Source organism: Canis lupus, chromosome 3, assembly GCF_011100685.1.
Source record: "Canis lupus familiaris isolate Mischka breed German Shepherd chromosome 3, alternate assembly UU_Cfam_GSD_1.0, whole genome shotgun sequence".
Classification (NCBI taxonomy): domain Eukaryota; kingdom Metazoa; phylum Chordata; class Mammalia; order Carnivora; family Canidae; genus Canis; species Canis lupus.
The window spans coordinates 27,574,508-27,596,874 of NC_049224.1; the positions used below are offsets into that span (position 1 = coordinate 27,574,508).

A 22,367-nucleotide genomic window follows, 5' to 3' on the forward strand; every position below is an offset into this window, starting at 1 on the left:
ACAGCTGAGCCATCCAGGCATCCCTGACTAAGACTTTTAAATTGAGTGAAGTATTTACTCCTTTAATTGTTTTAGTCAAATACAAGTTGCAGGGTTTTTTTTTTTCCCCATATAAATTGTCAGGTTGTAAAGCATTGGGATATATTGTAGCTTTCTTGATCTATATTTAGACTAGCTTTTATCTCAAGATTTTATTTTTAAATTTATTTTTTAAGGATTTTTATTTATTCATGAGAGACACAGAGAGAGGTAGAGACATGGAGGGAGAAGCAGGCTCCCTGCTTCTCCCTGCTTCCCTCCAAGGAGCCTGATGTGGGATTGACCCTGGGATCACGCCCTCAGCTGAAGGCAGACACTCAACCACTGAGCCACTCAGGCATCCCTTTCTCAAGATTTTAAAAAATTCACTTTATAGAAAAAGTAGAATATATATGTGTGTGTGTCTATATTTGAAGAACAAGTTTCTTTAAGGTTTGTTATAAATACCAAAATTTTTTAATGTTCAAATTAAAGACAAATTATATTTACTCAAATTATGTACTGGTTTATTTTAACTGATTATTAGTATCTCTTTGACTGACTAGCTGTTTGATCTTCTACAAATGAGTTGACTTGCCTGGGTAGTAGTTCTTAAATCTATAGGGTCAGAGGTTTGAGGTATATGATCTCTTTGGGCATTCCAAATGTAGTAAGTCTCAAATGTTTTAGATTTTCTCTAATAAGAGTGTCACTTGTTAAAAATGGATTTTTTTTGAAAGGTGGTCTATATTAGCCAAGTGTTAGTACCTTGAACTATATTAGTTATATATCTAACCCACAAATATACCATTAGAATTAGGTGAATGCCTATAAATTAATATGATACTTTCGTAGTATCACATAACAAATGTGGTTTTACTGAACCAGATACCTCAAACAGTTTTTACAATCTCAGGAAAGGTTCACTAGACTTCTCTGGATATTATTGTTTGCTGTCCAAAGGAAGGACAGTGGACTTTAGAGTCTCTGATCTGTTACTTGTCTTAGTGGTGTATTTACTCATTCCTTTATTGGGTTTGCCTACTAGGTATTGGCAGTGAGAATAGAGAGATGAGGGGGATAGACATTATTGCTGGTGAAATTGAACTTGGAAGAAATACAGGAGCTAGAGGATTGGTGAGGTATGCTGGTAAAGGAGGAGCTAGATGTTTTTGAGACTTCTGTTGTTGATTTATAGCATGAACTTCAGAAGAGGATTTCCATTTCAGGTACTGAATAAGGCATTAGGGAGATACGGCCTGTGGATAGTTAGAAATTTTGAATTGGAGCTAAGTCTCAAGAGTCATCAACAAATGAGTAGTACTTAAAGCTGTAGGAGAGAATAATATCATCCAGAAAGAAAATAGAAGGGAAGATAGGGTCAGAAATTGTCACTTGAAGATTGTCACTTAAATTTGAGGGACATATAGGGAAAGACACTGAAAAGTGATAGGAAATGAGCAGCAGAAGATGTTAGCACAGAAGTCAAGAGAAGAGCATTTTAAGTTGGAGGCAATGATTTGGCAGTGTCAGAAGGGGCTTCCAGTAGGATGAGACTTAAGAGGACTTTAAATCTGGGTGTCTGGGTGGCTCAGCCTGTTAAGTGTCTGCCTTTGGCTCAAGTCCTGATCCAGGGTCCTACTCTGCAGGGTGCCTGCTTCTCTGTCTGTCCCTGCCTCCATCTCTATCTCTTTGCTCATGAATTAATAAAAAAAAATAATAACAATAAAAGAGGACTTTAAGCCTAACAAACCAGAGTTCACTGGTAATTTACAGGTGGACTGTTGGTATAGAAGGGCCATGTGAAGTAGTTACTTTTTTTTTTTTTTAAGATTTATTTATTTGAGAGAGAGAGTACACGTACATGGACACACACACACAAGTAGGAAGAGCAGGAGCAGGACAGGGAGAAGAAGCAGGATCGCCACTGAGCAGGACCCTGGGATCTTGACCTGAGCTGAAGGCAGACACATAACCAGCTGAGCCACCACGCCCCCAGTGTGAAGTAGTTTCTAGAATGAAAGGAAGTAGAGTTAGTGACTTTGGGCTATTCTTATGGCAGAAGTGTTTGGTAGTGGGAATAAGGTCACAAATATTATTTTCTTTTGTAGGAGGAGAATAAGAGTTTTTTTTTTTAATTTTTTATTTATTTGTGATAGTCACAGAGAGAGAGAGTGAGGCAGAGACACAGGCAGAGGGAGAAACAGGCTCCATGCACTGGGAGCCCGATGTGGGACTCGATCCCGGGTCTCCGGGATCGCGCCCTGGGCCAAAGGCAGGTGCCAAATCGCTGCGCTACCCAGGGATCCCGAGAATAAGAGTTTAACATAATCTCAGGAACATGCGACGCTGAGGATATTTTTTTGTAGAATGTATGTATGGGAGTGATTTGCATATGTTTTTAAATGTAAGGGATGAGTAAAGGAGACAGAAAAATAGAAGGAAGGGGATCATTGATGGAGCATTGTGCAGCAGAGGGTAATATTGTGAGGGAGGAGGATGGAAACAAATGAGCCACTTCTTCATCTGAGACAGGAGGGAAGGATAAAAATAGATTCAGATACAGATAGGAGGAAGACTAAGGAAGTCCATGCCAGGTTATTTTCGCTGGAAGGAAGAGTTAGGTCATTCACTGAGAGAGAAGGCTTGAACACAGGTTTGGAACAGCTGTTAGGTAAGGTAAAAAAAGAAGAGTCAAGTGGGAGTATAAGTAAAATTAAAGATTACTCAGCACTTAAAGAGCATAATTGAAGTCAGGGCTCAGAATTATTTTCATGACACTAACCTATTTAATAGCATTTTCTCTCATTGTACTTGGTTAGCTTGGGCACACAAGAATGAGGAATGATGGTTTAGTTGATAGAAATTGTAAATTGGCAAGATAGTTGTTGTGGAAGGAAGCCTCTAAATGCTAGTGAGAATATAATGAGGGTGATTGGCTTTCTGGTATAGGCTGACCATGGAGGGGAATAAAGCTAGATTGCATCTGACAAAGTCACATAATGGCAGAGGGCCGTTAGATACCAGGTTGAAGAGCAAGTGAGAAGAGTGTGGGTTAGGTTGAGAGGATAGGAGGGTGTACAGTGCCTCTTACCTGTTAGAATTAAAACTAGTAGTTGATGAGTTAATCAAAAAAATTGAATGGGATTTCTGGGTGGCTCAGTGGTTGAGCATCTGCCTTTGGTTCAGGTTGTGATTTTAGGGTCCTGGGATCGAGTCCCACATTGGGCTCCCTGCTCAGTGGGGAGCCTGCTTCTCCCTCTGCCAGTGTCTCTGCCTCTCTCTGTCTCTCATGAATAAATAAATAATTTTTTTTTTTTTAAAGGTTGGTTAATGGGGCACCTGGGTGGCTCAGTCAGTTAAGCACCATACTTTCAGCCCAGGTCACAATCTCAGAGGTCCTGGGATAGAGCCCCATATCTGGCTCCCTGCTCAGCAGGGAGTCTGCTTCTCCCTCTCCCTCTGTCTGCCACTCCCCCAGCTTGTGCTTTTTGTCTCTGTCAAATAAATAAAATCTTAAAAAAAAAAAAAAAGTCGGTTACTGTGAAGAAGCATTGAAAGATCTTTAAGTTTATAAATTAAAGTTCAATAATACTATGTTTTAGGGATTCACCAATATTTTTATTTAAAGCTGAATATGAATTTTTGAATATGAATCTGTTGATTGGAATTCCATGTTATCTTTTGTACATAAATCATACTTATAATTAATTGTCTGCAATTTCCTGTTTTTCTTTTAAGTAGAGCTAACCTTTGTCACTTGGAAAGAAATCTGAGTGTGATAGTAGATTTTCCTGTCATTTTCTGTTACTGTAGATTTTATTTTACTTTTTAGTTTCTAAGAGTGTGTTTTGGTTTTTATCAAAATAACCACTCTAGCTTTGAATTTAGATTTTATTAGCTTGCATAATATTTAATTCAGCTGTATAATAATATAAATGCAATTCGCATAAATATGCTTGGGACAGGTAGAGCTGATTCTTGGTAAGCATTTAATGTAACTAGTAGGTACAAAAATATACAGAAGAGAGATTAACCCACTAGCACTGTGCATCCGTCAGCCATTACACTTTTACATGGGGAAAGAGCAGCATGAGTTAGTTTACAAAGAATTTCTATGGTTGTCAGAAAGTAGGATTTCAGAAGTGGTGACCAGGTATGGAGAATGGTTTATGACAGTAGTAGGCATATGATCTCAGCCTCATCTTCCTTAATGTATCCTTTTGTTCTTCTGTGTCTCTTCCCTGGCATTTCTTTCTGTATCTACAGCCATGGGAACTCAAAATTATAAGGTCCTTCCTGTTTGAGTTTCTGCCCAGAAAACAGTGTTTTCATCTTCATTTAAATAGAAAAGACTGAAATAGGATAAGTCTTCTTTTTTTTTTTTTTTTGATAAGTCTTCTTTGAATGTTTATCAAATGATAAAGAGAAGGAGCTCTGTTTTCCTTAAGTCAGAAAGGTTGGAACTGTAACAGGAATTTTAATTTTAGTCTTTACTGGAATTAAATGGAAGGTGGTGGTGGTATTTGGTCTAGAGGAGAAGGCAATGCTGCCCCATCCTTCCTGCCCACTGTCCTACTACAGCACAGACATGAGAGGGGAGGTTAGTGGTACCACCCTGAAGGCCTGGAGAGGCCTAGATCATTTCTTTTTCATGTGATTCAGGATATTTCCTACTGTGGGTTTTTTGTTGGTTTATTTTTGGCTTTCCTACAACTTCATAAATGAGTGGAGAGAAAGAATTCTTTTTTTCTCTAAAGATTTTATTTATTTGAGAGAGAGAGAGAGCACAAGCATGAGTGGGGTGAGAAGCAGAGGGAGGGAGGGAGCAGACTCCCCACTGAGCAGAGAGCCCAGTGTGGGGCTTAATCCCCAGATGACTGGAATATGACCTGAGCCCAACGCAGGCAACATTTAACGGACTGAACCTCCCAGGTGCCCCAGAGAGAGAAAATTCTTAAGAAGCAGTTGCTGAGTCTTAGATCTGTGCTTATATTTTATGTTTCACACTTTTCATCTTTCTTATCAACTTTGGTATACATATACACATACACAGCCATGTGTCAAAAAGATATGTTTGATAATTTTTACCTTAAATGGTTACTAGCCATATTAGCTTAATGTCTTTTTTTTTAAAGATTTTATTTATTTATTCATGAGAGACAGAGAGGGGCAGAGAGAGGCAGAGACACGGGCAGAGGGAGAAGCACGCTCCGTACAAGAAGCCCTATGTGGGACTAGATCCTGAGACTCTGAGATCACGCCCTGAGGCGAAGGCAGCCGCTCAACCACTGAGCCACCCAGGCGTCCCAAGAATGTCTTTCTAAAGACAGCCTATCCGTTTTTTTCCTTTCAAAAGTTTATAGTCTAGTATATCTCCAAGTTTTTAATTTTAATGTTTGAATTTAAGATATAAAATATTGGCTTGATATAAGGTATGTTTTTTTTATAGAAATAACGTAACTTGAATGTTTAAGAAATTACTCAAAATTTAGTATAAAAAAGAACTAGATGTTTGGAATACATTAAATAAAATAATTTCACTGTGTTATTTTTAATACAGATAAAATTCCCAGAAGGTTTCACAGATTACTTTTGACTACCTGTTGGGTAGTTAGAAAGTCAAAGGAGTTTGATTTTCCCTTTATGCTCTTATGTACCGTTGTAACTCTTATGAGCAAATACTGATTTTATTAATTTTTAGCCTGCTTTATTTAAAAAAATGCTCTGGCTTTTTATTTTATTTTTATTTTATTTTATTTTTTTTTTCATTTTAGATATAATGTCTTGGGTAACTGAGCATGCCTTTCATTAAATATAGCTAATATTCAAGCATTCTGATGGAAAGTTTGTGAGTTGAGGTACTTGGGATTGTTGGAACCTCTATCTCTTTCTTCCTGTCCTTTTTGTCCTTCCTAGCCTGTCTCTGAAATGGTCTTTCTGCTTCAGTAGCTTCGACATTCTTGGCCTCCCCCAGCCCCATGTACCAAAACCCTCATTTCCCCCCAGAAGGCAGTGAGAACCAGAAATCAAACTACTATTTCTCTTTCCTCTCTCTTTTAATCCTAATCTACTTTTGTCCCTCACACTCTTTTCAATCCTAGCAAATCTCCAAGTGAATCCTTAGTTGTTAACCCTTTCAGGTTAACGTGGTAATTTGTTTCTGTTCTCATTTCCAGTGAATCAACTTACTGTTCAACTGACTGGACAGTGCACCTTTATTATTTTAGTTCGGTTTGGCTTTCTGGAAGAGAAATAGTCTTGATTTATTTCTTCATGCTTCTTGAACTTTTTGGCTAATTGATATGATCCATAATTGACCTAGAAGTAGCCACTTGGGATATCGTTCCCATTTTATGTTGTCACATTATACAATAAACCTTATTCATGCATTGACGGTCAGTTAATTGAAAAAAAGAGGATTTAGGAGAAAGATTTTAAAAGAATGAAATTAAAGGTCAAAATAGAGGTTTCAATTAATAATTGAAAAATGGTTAAGTGATAAGGTGGAATCAAGAAAGTAGCCTTTTGGGGATCTCTGGGTGGCTCAGCGGTTTAGCGCCTGCCTTTGGCCCAGGGTGCGATCCTGGAGTCCCAGGATCGAGTCCCACGTCGGGCTCCTGGCATGGAGCCTGCGTCTCCCTCCTCCTGTGTCTCTGCCTCTTTCTCTCTCTCTCTCTCTCTCTCTCTGTATATCATAAATAAATAAATAAATCTTTAAAAAATAAAAATAAAAAAAAGAAAGTAGCCTTTTGACCTTTAATAGCTTATATAATTTATAGCATTATGGTAGAATTTGTTAAAATACTTAAATGTGAAATAAAATACATTCAATCTAAAACCAGAAGCTCCCGAAAGAAAGTTAGTTACCACATTAATATTTTCTATATTTCTTCCTAGGATTTCTCCATGTGAAGTATTTTTATGTAACATATATAAATTATCATAATCTAAGATATCTCCTTGTATACTTATATTTTTCTAATTATAAGCATTTTCCTGTATTACATACATTTATCTTCTTGGTTGGGTTTTCTTTTAAGTAAGCTCTGCCCCTCATGGGGCTCAAAATCACACCTGGAGATCAAGAGTCGCATGCTCTACCAGCTGAGCCAGCCATGTACCCCTCTTGTTTTTATTTGAAGAAATCCCATATTTTTTGAGCTTATGACCATACCTACCTGCTCTCCTATTGGACACTGATGCTTTCATTTTCTTCCTTAGCATAGCCTAATATTTCAGTCGTGAAGTTTTAGTGCCCAGAGATCACAAGGGGTCCACAAAGCTATACTTAAAATGATCTGGTACTAGGACCTCTCCTGGTTAACAGATTTATCCAATGACCCCTCAATTCTGATCTCTAATAATACCAAACTTAGAAAATCTTAAGATGGCAGTCACAATAATAAGTGTCAGCTTGAGCTTCATTTTAAATTCTACTTACTTTCCAGAGGAACGAATTAAATTTACCTTGATAGACAAAACTTAATTTAAAGTAGAAATAAGACAAATTTTGTGAAGAAAAATAATTCCATTGTTCAGGCAAACTGAAATGCACTCACTCTATATGTGTAGCAGAGGGATTTCTGGCTGCTTTTGTAGATAACTATGGAATTGAAAAGTAGGGCAGATAAAAAAAAATTAAAACTTGTTGAAGATTCCATTCTTCCCTTTGCCTTCCTACCTTCCCAAGGAAAATAACATTTTCTTGCATTTTTGTGCTGTCTTCTTTTTCATAATTAGTTCTCTGAACATCTTTTATTCTAACCAATTACTTGTTTATATAAACCCAGAAGTTCTTTAGTTCTTTGAAACTACATTTCTAAATTATATTGTTTTCTTATGAGTTGTTCTGCTTTTAAAAATTATTTCTCCTTTAAATTTTATTTTTTACATCTTTGACTCAAATTTCAATGGAAGTATAGTTTGTAAGTAAGCATACGTTGGAGTCACTTTGAACTTTAAGTTAATCTTGTATATTTTAATAAAAGTATAACACTTTTATCCCCTACCTCCCTTTTTTTAAAGGAATCAGCAGGCGGAGATCTTCAGTCTCCTTTAACACCAGAAAGTATCAATGGAACAGATGATGAAAGAACACCTGATGTGACACAGAACTCAGAGCCAAGGGCTGAACCAACTCAGAATGCATTGCCATTTTCACATAGGTACAGATTCAATTCAACCATCATGATTAAGTAAAATGTGTAAATATGGAAACTTATTGGTTTCAGATAAATTTTGAAAAGTTATAACCCTAAGTGAAAACCCAGGTCAATCTTTTTCTTTTCTTTTTTTAAACTGTTACTTTTAACCTCAGAAAGGTTTTTAAATAGTTTATAGATGCCTATATGGACTGGAATGAACATTTCCTTTATGTAGAAAAAGAACTACTGAGTTAATTGCAGTACAAATCATTTTTCAGTGAAACACATTATTGTAAATCTTTTCTACTTATTTTTTTAACACAGCCCCTAAAAGGCCACCTTTGTTAACCTGGTTTCATCTATGTTCTTGAGGGTTAAAATTTTTTTTTTGCTTTTTGTTTTTTAAATCTACTTCCTACTCTGAAATTAAGCTTTACTGTACTCTTAGAGATGAGCTCACCATAGGATTTCACAGAAGGAAAGAAGTTATTGTTGTAACTTCTATTAACATTTATGACAGATTGAGTTTTTGTACCAACTAACAGGGGATAAATCTTGTAGTTCTGAACTGTAAAAGAATTTGATACTTCAAAAAGATAAAATTTATCTTAAATGTGTTCTAAACCAGTTAATTTGCCATACTGTGGTATTTTTTTGGACACAGGTCTCTGGAACTGCAGCATTGCAAATAAAAACGAATACCTATAAGTCATTGTCTTAAAGTTAAATTTTATCTTTCTTTGGAAATTTTTGACCAGGTAGTTTTAATGAAATTAAGAAAATAGTTTTCCTATATTGTGCATCTCTTTTGAGGACCAATTTCTAAAAAGATCAAATTCTTGAACATATTCAGAACAACTGTGAAGTGAGAATATTCCAGAACTTTTTTTCATGAGAATTCTAATTTTGATTGAATTTGTTGAATATTAGGGGCAGCACGGAATATACACATTAGAGACTAACACTGAGAGACCTCATGATCAGGCTGAGGAAGAAATTAGTTGTGAGTTTTTTTAAGGAACGTGTGAGGAAAACTTTGTGACTGCAAGAGTATTCTAATTTTGTACCTAAAAATGCTAATAATTTGGCATACAATAGTAGACCCATCTTAGAATTATCATGGTTAAAGCATTAATATGTTTTAACTATGGCAGTGTAAGCATATTCTCTTTTCTATTGTTATAAAAATAAACTGAATACATGAAAAATTTATTAGTTCCTCTGAATATCATGTACACATCAATAGGTAAAATATATAGGGTTTTTTTTTAATATGCTATTACAACTGAAGAGCAATGTGATTAGTATGCAGTTTTTAAAAAGGGAAGGAAAAATTTTATTCCTATTAAATTTAACATACCCATATAAAAGATGTAAATGCACTGAACATAATAAATTTGATTTCTTTGACTTACTTAAATGAGCCATGTGCATTGAATATTATAGCATTTGGAAATGAGAACTTTTGTATTTAACATTTGTAAAAACTATTTCTAGTTTACTTTATGCACCTAAAAGTCTCTGAATGTTTGTTGTTTTCCTGATCCTTAGTATTTGGAGTTATGGACTGGGATTAGTCATCTTCTATTGATCTGCTCTGTACTTGGGAGTCTAATAGGAGTTAGTTATTTTTACTTGAAGGTACGGCTTCTTTGACTACTAGAATCTGTAGATTACTCATGGAGATACTTGAGTTCTGAAAAGAAAATTTAATAGGTCATTTAAAGCTTTTAATTATGTTAAAGGTATTATACAGTCTTATAGTTTTCTTGTTATACCATTTTAAAAATAGCTTACAGGATTTCAGAAGACTTACCTTCTGAACTAGTTTTGATTTCTACCTGAGATGGACGATTGAGTGTTTTATAACCAATGTTAGAATCCCAAAATAACAGGAGAGACCTTAAAGATGGTGTAATCTAGGATCTTCCAAACTTCGGTAGTTTGAAATCAATTTAGGTTATTCTTGGCATTCTAAAAAATGAAACATGAGATAGGAAATATTGGAGTAAAATTCACATTAAGAATAGAAACTTTGCTTCATTCAGTAATGCACAGATTTGTGTAGGTGCCTGATTATAATGTAAGAAACATCAGTTTGAAAGCGTGTGCCTTCAACACATGAGACTAAATCCCAGCGGTTAGGTCAGTTGTCCTAGGTTGCATAGTTCATGAAACTTGAGTAGGATTGCCGCTCACCTTTTGATCCCAATAGGGAATGCCAGTTAGAGTACATTTTAGTTGAACTCCTATCACAAGTACGCCGTAGTGTTAGGAAGTTATTATCTTCCTATCCTAAAAGTACTCTGTAGAAATAAGATCAGCGTTTCATGAATGAGAAACAGAAGATTAAAATAATTTTTATTTAAATCTGAAACTTGTGTTTAAATTTGATAATTTAAACGCTTTTTTTTTTAAAAAGGAAGACAAAAGTATGTTTTTTAAGGCTTATTTAGACAATGTTTGCCTTCTTCCTTAGTACTTACTTCAACAGAAAAGAATGAACAAATATATATATTGCCAACATTTCTCTGTCCTGGTTGATGCCATTTTACTGTTAAGTAAGGAGCAAAGTCACTAAAATATCTATGTGTTGTGATTTCATGAAGAAAGGATATGAAGAGCAATGACCTAGTTAGTCAAGTTAATTAAGAGTTGATGGTAGTAATAGTACTTAGCAAGCCAATTTGTGCTCTTAAAATTCAAACCGTGTACCTAGTCTCATGAATTCATTAATTAACATACCAAAGGGTGGCCTTGATTTTCATTTGGTCCTGAAATTTTGGCATTTGTGTTATGGTTGGTTCTTTACTCTTTGTTAGTTTTATGTACTTTTTAAAAATTACTAGCTTTAAAGACATAAGGAAGATTTTTTTTTTGTTATTCTTTAAACTTACACAGATTTTCAAATATATTTGAAAGAGAGAGTACTATGATGAACTCCCATGAACACCCCCCCACCCATCTTCAAGAGTTATGTAAAAATGGCCGGTCTTATTCCTACCCCTGCCCACTCTTCCACTTTTGTATTATTTTATTTTATTTTAATTTTTTTAAGATTTTTATTTATTTATTCATGATAGACACAGAGAGAGAGAGAGAGAGAGAGAGAGAGGCAGACACAGGAAGAGGGAGAACCGGGCTCCATGCAGGGAGCCCCACACGGGTCTTGATCCCGGGACTCCAGGACCGCGCCCCGGGCCAAAGGCAGGCGCCAAACCGCCAAGCCACCCAAGGATCCCCCACTTTTGTATTATTTTAAAAGCAAATCACAGACATAAAATTTCATCCACAATACTTTCATTTTTTATTTTTATTTTTTTAAGATTTTATTTATTCATGATAGACACACAGAGAGAGAGAGAGGGACAGAGACACAGGCAGAGGGAGAAGCAGGCTCCATGCAGGGAGCCTGATGTGGGACTCGATCCCGGGTCTCCAGGATCCATGCCCTGGGCTGAAGGTGGCGCTAAACTGCTGAGCCACCTGGGCTGCCCCACAATACGTTTTAAAATTACTTTCGAGCTTTTTAAAAAACTTACTTACTAAGGTAGCACAGCTATTTATATTCTATCTCAGTGTCATTATACGGTCTACTTTGCATTATTTACTCTTTTCTTTGATTTTTAATTATACTGCTGAACTAAATTTTAGAATGTATGGGCTACTCAGTATACCTTAGTCAAGTGCTATTTATGTCCTTACCTTATGCAAAAACATTCTCATTGAGTAAGTTTCAATAAATTAATACATTTTTAGTGTATTTATATAAATGCTTTTTTTGAAGTTTAGGAGTGTATAAAAGGGGGAATTAGTGAGGATGAAAACGTTTACTGATTTCTTTGGGGAGGATCACTTCTCAGCCTTTTGGCTAAGATCAAGTGTGATTTCTTTGGGAGAAATGGCATTATATTTTATCTAAATTGCTATTTTTCTTAAAAATTATTTTTAACCTAAATGATAAAAATCATTTGAGGACTGAGCAGGTATATTTTCCCCACCGAAGTGTTCAGGGTGTCCTTTGAGACCTTATCTTAGATTAGCTATGTACTAAATAAAGCAGATATATACTAATAGAAGAGCATAAACAAATGGGGGAAGGTTTTGTTTTCTGTTTCCAGGGACTTACTGTTTGCTTTATAGCATCAGCTGTATGAATTCTGGAATTTACTTGTTCTTAATAAGAAATTCTAGGATATGTTTTTTTAAGACTTAAAGCTATCTAAATTCCCTTTGGAAATAGTTAATTTTACACTATCCCAGTGCTGTTAGAATATAATACTAAAAACTAAAAGTTTTTATTTTGTTCAGTGTAAATTTATGTTCCCCACATATACAGTAACATATTGATAAATAACTGCTATTATTTTATTTCTGAGAGTCCAGAACTAGTATATATACATTAGTAGTTTGTGAAGCTATTTTTGTACTGATAAATTTTAATAACCGTTTGATTATATTAAGGAAAATAGGCTGTTTTAAGCACTGATTATATTTAAATTCTTTTAATGTTTATATAGTATATTCTTATGGTGCTGCTAGTACTTACACATTTTGGGGGTGCTGCATGTGTATTCTCTTCTGTTAAAGAGATTTTTCTGCCACTTTGTGTGTTTCCAGCAGATATTCATTAAAGGATGTATGCACAGATGTTACTCTTTAATATATTGATTTTACTTTAAACCAGCAAACTACAATTTTACTCAAATTTATGAAATCTGGGTTGGGTTCATTTAATTTTTATTTAATAGCGTAATTTCTTCATTATCAGAGTTTCAGAAAGCTACTGCTTTAAAACTGATCAGGGATATTTGCACAATTTGAAAAACTAAATTTTGTTAGAAAACTTATACACCGTTATAGTTACATGTTAAATTTTTTAAAAAAGTGCTTTATTTTGAATCAAATACAGTTTGTACTTACTTGAAAGATGATACAAACAGGAAAAAGATGAATGACTGTTAAGAGCTCTGGGGTACTATACTCTTCTTAGCTATGCCCTGTGTCTCCCATTTTTATGAATAGTAGGCAAAACTTAAAGGGTCATAGGTAAGAACTAAAATAGAAATAATCTCTCTAGCTAACTTTTGTTTGGATAAAATTTTATTTGTAAACCTGGGATTTGATTTCACAAGAAGTGCTTTATCATTAATATAATTGCAGGTGAAAGTTTAAATTGTAGGATTCCACTAATAGTTACAACGACTTAAATATTGTTATTCTTCCACCATTGAACTTCAGAAATTAGATTAGGTTTTTTAAAAATTAATTTGAAGGCTGAGACAGATTATGAGAGATTGTAATATAAGAATTTAGAGGTGTCAGAATTTCCTTTACCATAATTTTGAATAGATAGCATTTTATAAGAAGTACTATAGTAATTTCATAATATATGCAGTTTACATTCTCTGGGAAGTGAAAAGCAGTTTTTACATTTTAAATAAGATGCAGTAAAAAAATAGAGTATAGTGATTGGGTGTTTACAGTATTATCTTTCTGAATAAGTATACTTAAATTTCCTGTCCTGCATTTTTAAGAATTGATCTTTATTCTCTCCTAATGTCTTCTAAAATATTTTGAAGAAAATGTATAAATTTGCTGAAGCATTTTTTTCAGGTATTACCACTTAATGTAGGTTTTATGGAAGAAGAAAAATAACTATTCATATAAAATAAAAACATTAGTAACTCACCTTGGGATTGGTCCCTTCCCCTTCTCCCTCTTTGCCTTATCATTGTAATTAATGGGAAAGAATGTTCATCAGTCTGTCCCCATTGATTGTCAGCTTCCATTTTCAAAATGACTAGCTGGAGTTAGACATGTGGTCATTCATAATGGAACAGATTGATCCTAGATTATTTATGATCTCTTCCCTGTAGAGGGCTTTTAAAATTCATTTTAACCTTTCATTTCTGTTTTTAAAAGACTATAGTGGGGATTCTACTGGAAGGGAGGTGTGTGATATAGATAGTTCTAGGACTTAGAGGAAAATGTTCTTCCTTTTAATTGGATTCCCATCTTTCTTACTAGAGGAGTAAGGGACAAGATCAAGATGTGAACATAAGAGGTCAAACAAGCCACATAAAGGTGTGACATTTGTGGTATGTATGGCAGTAAGGAGTGGTGAGGTCTGTGATAAAGTAAAATGTGCAAGGTTCATCTGAAGATACTAAAGTTTTTTAAAATAATGCCATACAGAGGGATAGGGACTAGATGACCCATCTGGTTTCTAGTTTAGACTTTCAAAAGGAAACTGATTTACATATGGTTTAGCCCAGGGTAAAGATTTTAAGCATATTTTACTAGCAATATTCGTTGTTGTAATAACCTTATAAACTCTTGGTGGAGGTGTTTGGGATGATATAAACATGCAGATGAATCCTGGACATTTCCTCTTTTTTGACGTATTACTCTGACAGGTTTTTTCTTTCAAACACAAAAGTCAAACAATTTCTGTGTCATGGTATGTATGGACCATTCCATGGTCACCGGATGAGGCCTCCTCGGCCACATCACCTTGTGCTTTTATAGCAGTTACTCCAAATTGCTGGTGGTTTTCCACGTATAATCAAGCAAGCATGCTTTCTCATCTGTAAGTCCTTGCTTCCTTGTTTTTGGAACATTTTCCCTTCTCTTTGCAGTGGCTGTGTACCCACACTCTGTATTTCCTCCTATCCACCTCTGGCCATAACTGGACCACCAACTGGTCAACCTCTGTAATATCCTTTAAGCTCTAGCACCACTGCCTCTGTAAACTTACTCTCATGCTCTTAGACTGAAATAAATGTATTGAAAGTAGTCATGCTCTAGGGATTACACCTTCCTTGTAGGGATAAAAAAAAATGTAGATGTGACTAACCAATTAAAGTAAATGTATATTGGGATCCCTGGGTGGCGCAGCGGTTTGGCGCCTGCCTTTGGCCCAGGGCGCGATCCTGGAGACCCGGGATCGATTCCCACATCGGGCTCCCGGTGCATGGAGCCTGCTTCTCCCTCTGCCTGTGTCTCTGCCTCTCTCTCTCTCTCTGTGACTATCATAAATAAATAAAAAAAATTAAAAAAAATATTAAAAAAAAATAAAGTAAATGTATATTTTACTTCTATTTATTTTCCATCAGTTTTCCATTTTCCACTGACAGTTTAGCTTGGTCATATGTCCAATGTAGAGAAAATAGTTGATTTTTATGACCCTGGCCTAAATTGAAGTTAAACTTCAATATTAGAACTTTGGAAATAGAAGAAACTTTCTATTACATAGTCCATCCACTTCATGTTACAGAAGTACAAGCAAAACAACAACAACAAAAAAGAAGTACAAGCAAGGCCAGGGAAGAGGTGAGGTATTCAGCAGCAGTATTTGTTAATGGCTTGATTAGAACAGAGATCTCCAAAGGCATTGATCATTAGGGTCCTTCCTGGTTGAGGCAGTGCTCCTTCCACTAAACTCCAGGTTTGTTTTCTGTATCATACTTCAAGATACTTTTCATCCAGATTTTTGTCATTGTTCAACATATATTTACCACTACTTGTTAAACTTCCCTACTTAGATTCTTAGCTTATGGAGTGAGTTTTACTGATTTACATTTCTTGGTATACCATTTAGTTTCAAGCCATTTCGATATGTAAGAGATCATGAATAAATTTGTTAAGCAAATAAATATATATGTTTTTGCCATCACTGAGATGACAGAAAGAGGTAAATACATTGGTATATCTTGATCATTAGTGATAATAATAATATATTACTAGACAGGATCAACAAAAATATCAGTATGAAGAATAGTTTACATTTTTAATTCCAGTAGTGTCCACTTAGCAGTTAATATTCCTGTTAGTAATTTTAGTAACTGCTTTGTTGAGATGTAATTCACATACTAAATAATTCACCTATTTAAAGTGTATAATTCAAGGGGACTTTGATATATTTATAGAGGTGTGCAGCCAACACCACAGTCAATTTTATTTTTTTATTTATTATTATTTTTAAAGATTTTATCTATTCATGAGAGACACAGAGAGAGAGAGAGAGAGGCAGAGACACAGGCAGAGACAGAAGCAGGCTCCATGCAGGGAGCCCGATGCAGGACTCAATCCCGGGACTCCAGGATCACGCCCTGGGCCGAAGGCAGACGCTAAACCCCTGAGCCACTCAGGCGTCCCTCCACAGTCAATTTTAAAACATTTTCTTCACTTCCCCCATTAGCAACTACTTTTTTTTTTTTCCTCCTACACACTACCTTCTTCCCCCAATCCAAGGTCACCACTAATCTTTCTGTCTGTAGATTTGCCTGTTCTGGACATTCTTTATAAATGGAACCATATAATATGTGGTCTTTTATGACTAAATTCTTTAACTTAGCATGAGTTTTCAAGGTTTATCCACATTGTAGAATATATCAGTACTTCATTTCCTTTTATTGCTGGATGATATTCCATTGTGTGGATATACTACATTTTATTAATCCACTCATTAGATAATAGACATTTGTGTTGCTTCCACTTTCTGAAAATTCTACCATTGTTATGAATAATGCTGCTATGATTATTTGTGCACAGGTTTTTGTGTAATACGTGTTCTCAGTTATCCACGTATATCCTAGGAGTAGAATTACTGGGTCACTTGGTAATTTGATGTTTAACCTGTAGCTGCCAAACTACAGGTTAAACTTTGCAAAAGCAGCTGTACCATTTTACATTCACATCAGCATTGTATAAAGGTTACAGTTTCTTGACATCATCAGGACTTGTTATTTTCTCTTATATCTTTTTACTTATAGCCATCTTAGTAGGTGTTAAGGGCTATCTCATTGTGGTTTCAATTTGTACATATTTCCCTAATGGCTAATATTGTTGAGCATCTTTTCATGTGCTTGTTGGCCACTTTTATATGTTTTTCAGATGGCTACTCAGATCCTTTATCCATTTTTAATTGGGTTGTAATTCTTTATATATTCTGGATATATAAACTCCTTATCAGATAATCATTTGCAGGTATTCTCTCCAATTCTGTAAGTTGTCTTTTCACCTTTTGATAGTGTCCTTTGCATTACAAAAGTTTTACATTTTAATTAAGTCTAATTTATCTATTTTTCTCCTTTGTTTCGTATACTTTTGCTGTCATATCTAAGAAACCATTGCCTAATTCAAGATCATGAAAATTTACATGTTTCTTCTGAGAGTTATATAATCCTTTAGGTCTGATCCATTTTGAATCAATTTTTACATACACTGTGAGATAGAGGCCTTACTTCACTCTTTTGCCTGTGGATATAGTTTTCCCAGCACCATTCATTGAACAGACTATTCTTTTCTTACTGAATTGTCTTGACATCCCTGTCAAAAAAATCAGTTGACTGTACAGATGGGGGTTTATTTCTGAACTCTCAATTCTAACATACTCTTCATGACTGTAGCTTTGTAATATGTTTTGAAATTGGAAATTTAGGTCCTCCAACTTCATTCTTCCTTTTCAAGATTGTTTCAACTATTATGAGTCCCTAGGATTTCTACATAAATTTTAGGATCAGCCTGTGAGTTTCTGTAAAGAAGTCCATTGAAATTCTGATAGGGATTGCATTGAATCTGTGGAACAATTTTGCTGGCCATCTTAGTAATGATAAGTCTGTCAATCAGTGAACATGGGATATTTTCCCATTTATTGAGCTCTTTAATTTCTTTCAACGATGTTATTTACTTTTCAAAGTGTAAGTTTTGTGCTTCTTTTGTTAAATGTATTCCTTTATTATTTATTTTTGATGCTGTTATTTTGATTTATTTTTGATGCTGTTATTGGGATTGTTTTCTCTATTTCATTTTCTAATTGCTCATTGCTAATATATAGAAATACAGATGATTTTTGTTTAGTGATCTTATATCCCATTAATTAGCTAATAAACTCATTTATTTTAATAGTTTTTGGTGGCTTGCTTAGGATTTTCTATATACAAAATCATGTCATGTGCAAATAGAGAGAATTTTATTTCTTCCTTTCTCATCTGAGTGTCTTTTATTTCATTTTCTTGACTAATTGCCAAGTCTAGAACCTCCAGTGCAATGCTAAATACAAGGGACAAGAGTGGACATTCTTGTCTTGTTCTTATCTTAGAGGGGAAGCTTTAAGTCTTCCACTGTTAATTATGACATTAACTGTGGGTTTTCATAGATGCTTTTTTTTTTTAAGATTTTATTTCTTTATTCATGAGAGACATAAGGAGAGTGACAGAGACATAGGCAGAGAGAGAAGCCGGCTCCTCACAGGGAGCCCCATGCGGGACTCGATCCCTGGACTGGAATGACGCCCTGAGCCTAAGGCAGACTCTCAACCCCTGAGCCACCTAGGCATCCCTCATAGATGCTCTTTATATTCTTAGTTTTTTGATGTTTTTTTTCCCATTGATATTCTAATTGTTTAGTGACTTCTTTCCCTCAGTTGGTAGCTTTAGAAATCTATGCTTTGACATATATAGCAATATATATAGCAACATAGCTTTCCCTAAGTCTATTTCTTAAAAGTAAATTGATAGTCTGTTTTAAAGAATAGAAGAATTGACTGAGAGGTAGAATTCTTTTATAAAACTGTCACTGTTTCTTTAAAGCACATCACTACGCCTTAGTTTTTATGTCTAAAATTATAAAACTTTGCAGTTTTCTAGCTTTTTATCTTTTCCAAAATATGTGGAATAGCTTTTATGGATGGTGGAAATGTGAGCAGATTTACGTCTTTATCTGATTTTTTAAGTAATGATTTTTTTCTACTTTAATTCTTTTTAAAGATTTTATTTATTTGAGAGAGAGCAAGTGAGAGAGCGTGCAAGTAAGGAGGGAGGGGCAGAGGGAGAGGGAGAAGCAGACTCCCCACTGAGCTGAGCAGGGAGCCCAACGTGGGGCTCTTGGAGCTCATGGGGCTCAATCCCAGGACCTTGGGATCATGACCTGAGCTGAAGGCAGACACTTAACGAACTGAGCCACCCAGGTGCTCCCTCTTTTTTAATTTTTCTAAATTACAATAACTAGTAAAAATACATTCTTTAAAAAACAGAGTGAGAATATAAATATTTTTAAAGAAGATACTGGATAGGGATCCCTGGGTGGCGCAGCGGTTTGGTGCCTGCCTTTGGCCCAGGGCGTGATCCTGGAGACCCGGGATCGAATCCCACATCGGGCTCCCGGTGCATGGAGCCTGCTTCTCCCTCTGCCTGTGTCTCTGCCTCTCTCTCTCTCTCTCTGTATCTGTCATAAATAAATAAAATATTTAAAAAAAAAGAAGATACTGGATAAATCATTTTATTTTAGTGAATATAAAGCATATTCTTATCAAATATGAATAGAAACAAACATATTAAAGTTACTCATTTTAAATAACTGATTTCTAGTATAATTATTACTCTAGAAGACTCTTCACATATTCCCTTATTGCATTATAGAAACATTAGCTTATGATTTTTTTTTATAAACATTAGCTTATGATTATCTTAAATCAATTATGTGATCAATACTTGTTTTATGTCAGTAGTGTTCTACTAGTTTATCTCTAAGATCTTATGTTTCTGGATGCATGTAGTCTAAGAGAGTTTTGTATTGTACATTAACCTTTGTACATTAACCTTTAAGCAACATAGGGATGTTAAAATTATTTTGTGGGACATTTTAAAGGGTACCTATGCATATAAAGTAGAAAATTAAGTCACAAACTAAGTTAAGCCAGATTTTTTTCGTTTCCTTTACCTGGGGCATTAAAGAGGTTTTTATTGTTTTGTTTTGGTTTGGTTTTTTATTTTTGATTTTCAACACTCAAAGTTCTTCATGGTAATAAGAAAATTCTTGTGAATTTTCTTCATAACTGCCTTGGAGTCTCTAACATGAGGTTAATGGAAAAACATGTTAATAAACGTGTCTTTGGAAAGTATATTCAATCCTTTGGCTTAATAGTTTTTTGTAATTAGATAGTTCTAGGATATGCTTAGTATACTCATAAACTAAGTTACTAAGGCCTTTGTGGCTCTATGAAATAATAGATTTTTTTCTCTCAGTATTTAGAGATTGAATATTAGTATTTGATAAATTATGTAAAGAACCATATCACTGGATATTTTCTGAGTCCAGGGAACAGTGGGACTATCTACCTATTCAGTTTCTTTTAAAGGATGTAGCTAAATCATTCTGTCATTCATTTCCATAATAATGGTTGGAAAGTCTTAGTTTCCATAGCAAGGAAAGGAAATGTACCTTATCTTAGTGGTCTTGCCATCTCCAGGACCTCTTAGGTGCCAAGCCCTGAACTAATATTAGACATAGTTTATCCATTTTGGTTTTTTGGAGAGAGATGTATATCTTAGGCAGAAATAATAAAGAAGAAAAATTATATACCTACATAAACTCCCTTCCCTTTTCCCCACTTCTCACTTAAAAGAAAAATTCTGCTTTGAATATTTTTCCTGGAAACGCTGCCTTACTTCTTTAAATCCTGCTGCCTTACTTCGTTAAATCCTGATACCTGCTGGATAGGTTTTTTTGTAAAGTGAGAAAAGATCAGTTCTCCAAGTTGGATATTTTTTCTTCTGCGAAGAGAGCCAGTTTTCCTTGGCTATCTGATCATTTCTGTGGCCATGAGTTTTGGAATTTAGCAGAGTCACCATTTCCTATGGAAGAAGAGGATCTGCCATTTGTCCTGATAGAGAAGATGCAAATAATCCCTAAGAGAAGAGAGTGACTAACATGGAAGAAAGAAACATGACAGTTCTAAGATATCCAGTCTTCACAGTTTTAAGTTTGAAGAGTCCAAAGAAGTAGAAAGAACCTTTAAAGAAGATAACTTCAGAGTTAAAATTCCTTTTTATTCCTAGATAGCACTTAAGGTATCTCCATGTAGCAGAAGAAAGAAATGTTTTGCTCCTTTGGCAAAATGATATTATACAGGCATAACTTGTTTTATCGTGCTTTGCTTTATTGCACTGACTAGATAATGTGCTTCTTACAAATTGAAGGTGTGTGGCAACTCTAATTGAACAAGTCTACTGGCACCATTTTTCCAAGAGCAAATGCTCACTTCAGGTCTCTGTCATATTTTGGTAATTCTCACATTATTTCAAACTTTTCATCATTATTATTTGAACTGCTGCAATCTCATCGAATTTTAACAGATGAGGAGTTCTTTTTATGGATGAGCAAAGAAAGTGGTTTCTTGAGATGGAATCTACTCCTGGAGAAGATGCTGTGAAGATTATTAAAGTGACGACAAAGGATTTAGAGGATCACATAAACTTAAGTGATAAAGCAGAGACAGGGTTGGAGAGGACTGACTCCAATTTTGGAAGAAGGTCTGTGAATAAAATGCTATCAAATAGCATCACTAACTACAGAGAATTTGTTGATGAAAGGAAGAGCCAGTCAGTGCAGCACACTTCCTTGTTGTCTGCTTTTAGGGAATTGCCTCAGCCAGCTCAACCTTCAGCAACCACCACCCTGATCTGTCTGCAGCCATCAACATCGAGGCGAGACCCTCTACCAGCAAAAAAGATTAAAATGCTGAAAACTCAGATGATGGTTAGAATTTTTTAACAATAAAGCAGTTTTTAATTAAGGCATGTACATTTTTTTTTTTAGATAATGCTTTTATACACTTAACAGACTATAGTATAGTGTGAACATAAATTTTATATGCCCTGGGACACCAGAAAACTCATTTGCCTCACTTTACTGTGATACTCGCTCAGTTTTGCTGGTCTGGAACAGAACCCTTCAGTATCTCTTTGCTCCACTTAATTTTCGGAAGGCTTGAAAGTCCTTCATAAAGAAAAATTCCTATTTGAGAATCAAAATAGCTTTATTCCTGATTTAAAAATTGTGGAAAATAATCAGCCTAATTTGCAAAGTAGAACTGTTTATACCTGTCACTTCCTTTAAGATATAATGAAGCCATTTTCCTACATGTAATCTGATACTCTTGTATTGGTCCACTTCTTTTGTTGTGATATATGAGAACACTTTACTCCCCACCTCACAGGGATGTTGTGAGGCAAATTTTAAATGTTTCTAAGAAAAGTATAGAATTAATAACTCGACTGTTTCTTGTTGGTAGTTTCTATAATCATAAGATTTTACTTATTTCTAAATTTACAAGTGCTTTTTTTTATAGCTATGAATGGATATTAGGTATATTCCAATGGAAGTAAGATAATGAAGTTGTAAGTGATTTATCAATGA

The 22,367-nt window shown here is 35.0% G+C and overlaps 1 protein-coding gene across 4 annotated transcripts in view; it reads left to right on the plus strand.

The window, feature by feature from the left end:
* Nucleotides 1-22,367, plus strand: part of HOMER1 (homer scaffold protein 1) — a 130,970-nt gene that overhangs the window by 62,672 nt on the left and 45,931 nt on the right. For all 4 annotated transcript variants that reach the window (XM_038532471.1, XM_038532470.1, XM_038532472.1 and 1 more), the window contains exon 5: nucleotides 8,047-8,186. In XM_038532471.1, coding sequence (XP_038388399.1) covers nucleotides 8,047-8,186 — 140 coding nt within the window. The remainder of the gene's footprint in view (nucleotides 1-8,046; nucleotides 8,187-22,367) is intronic.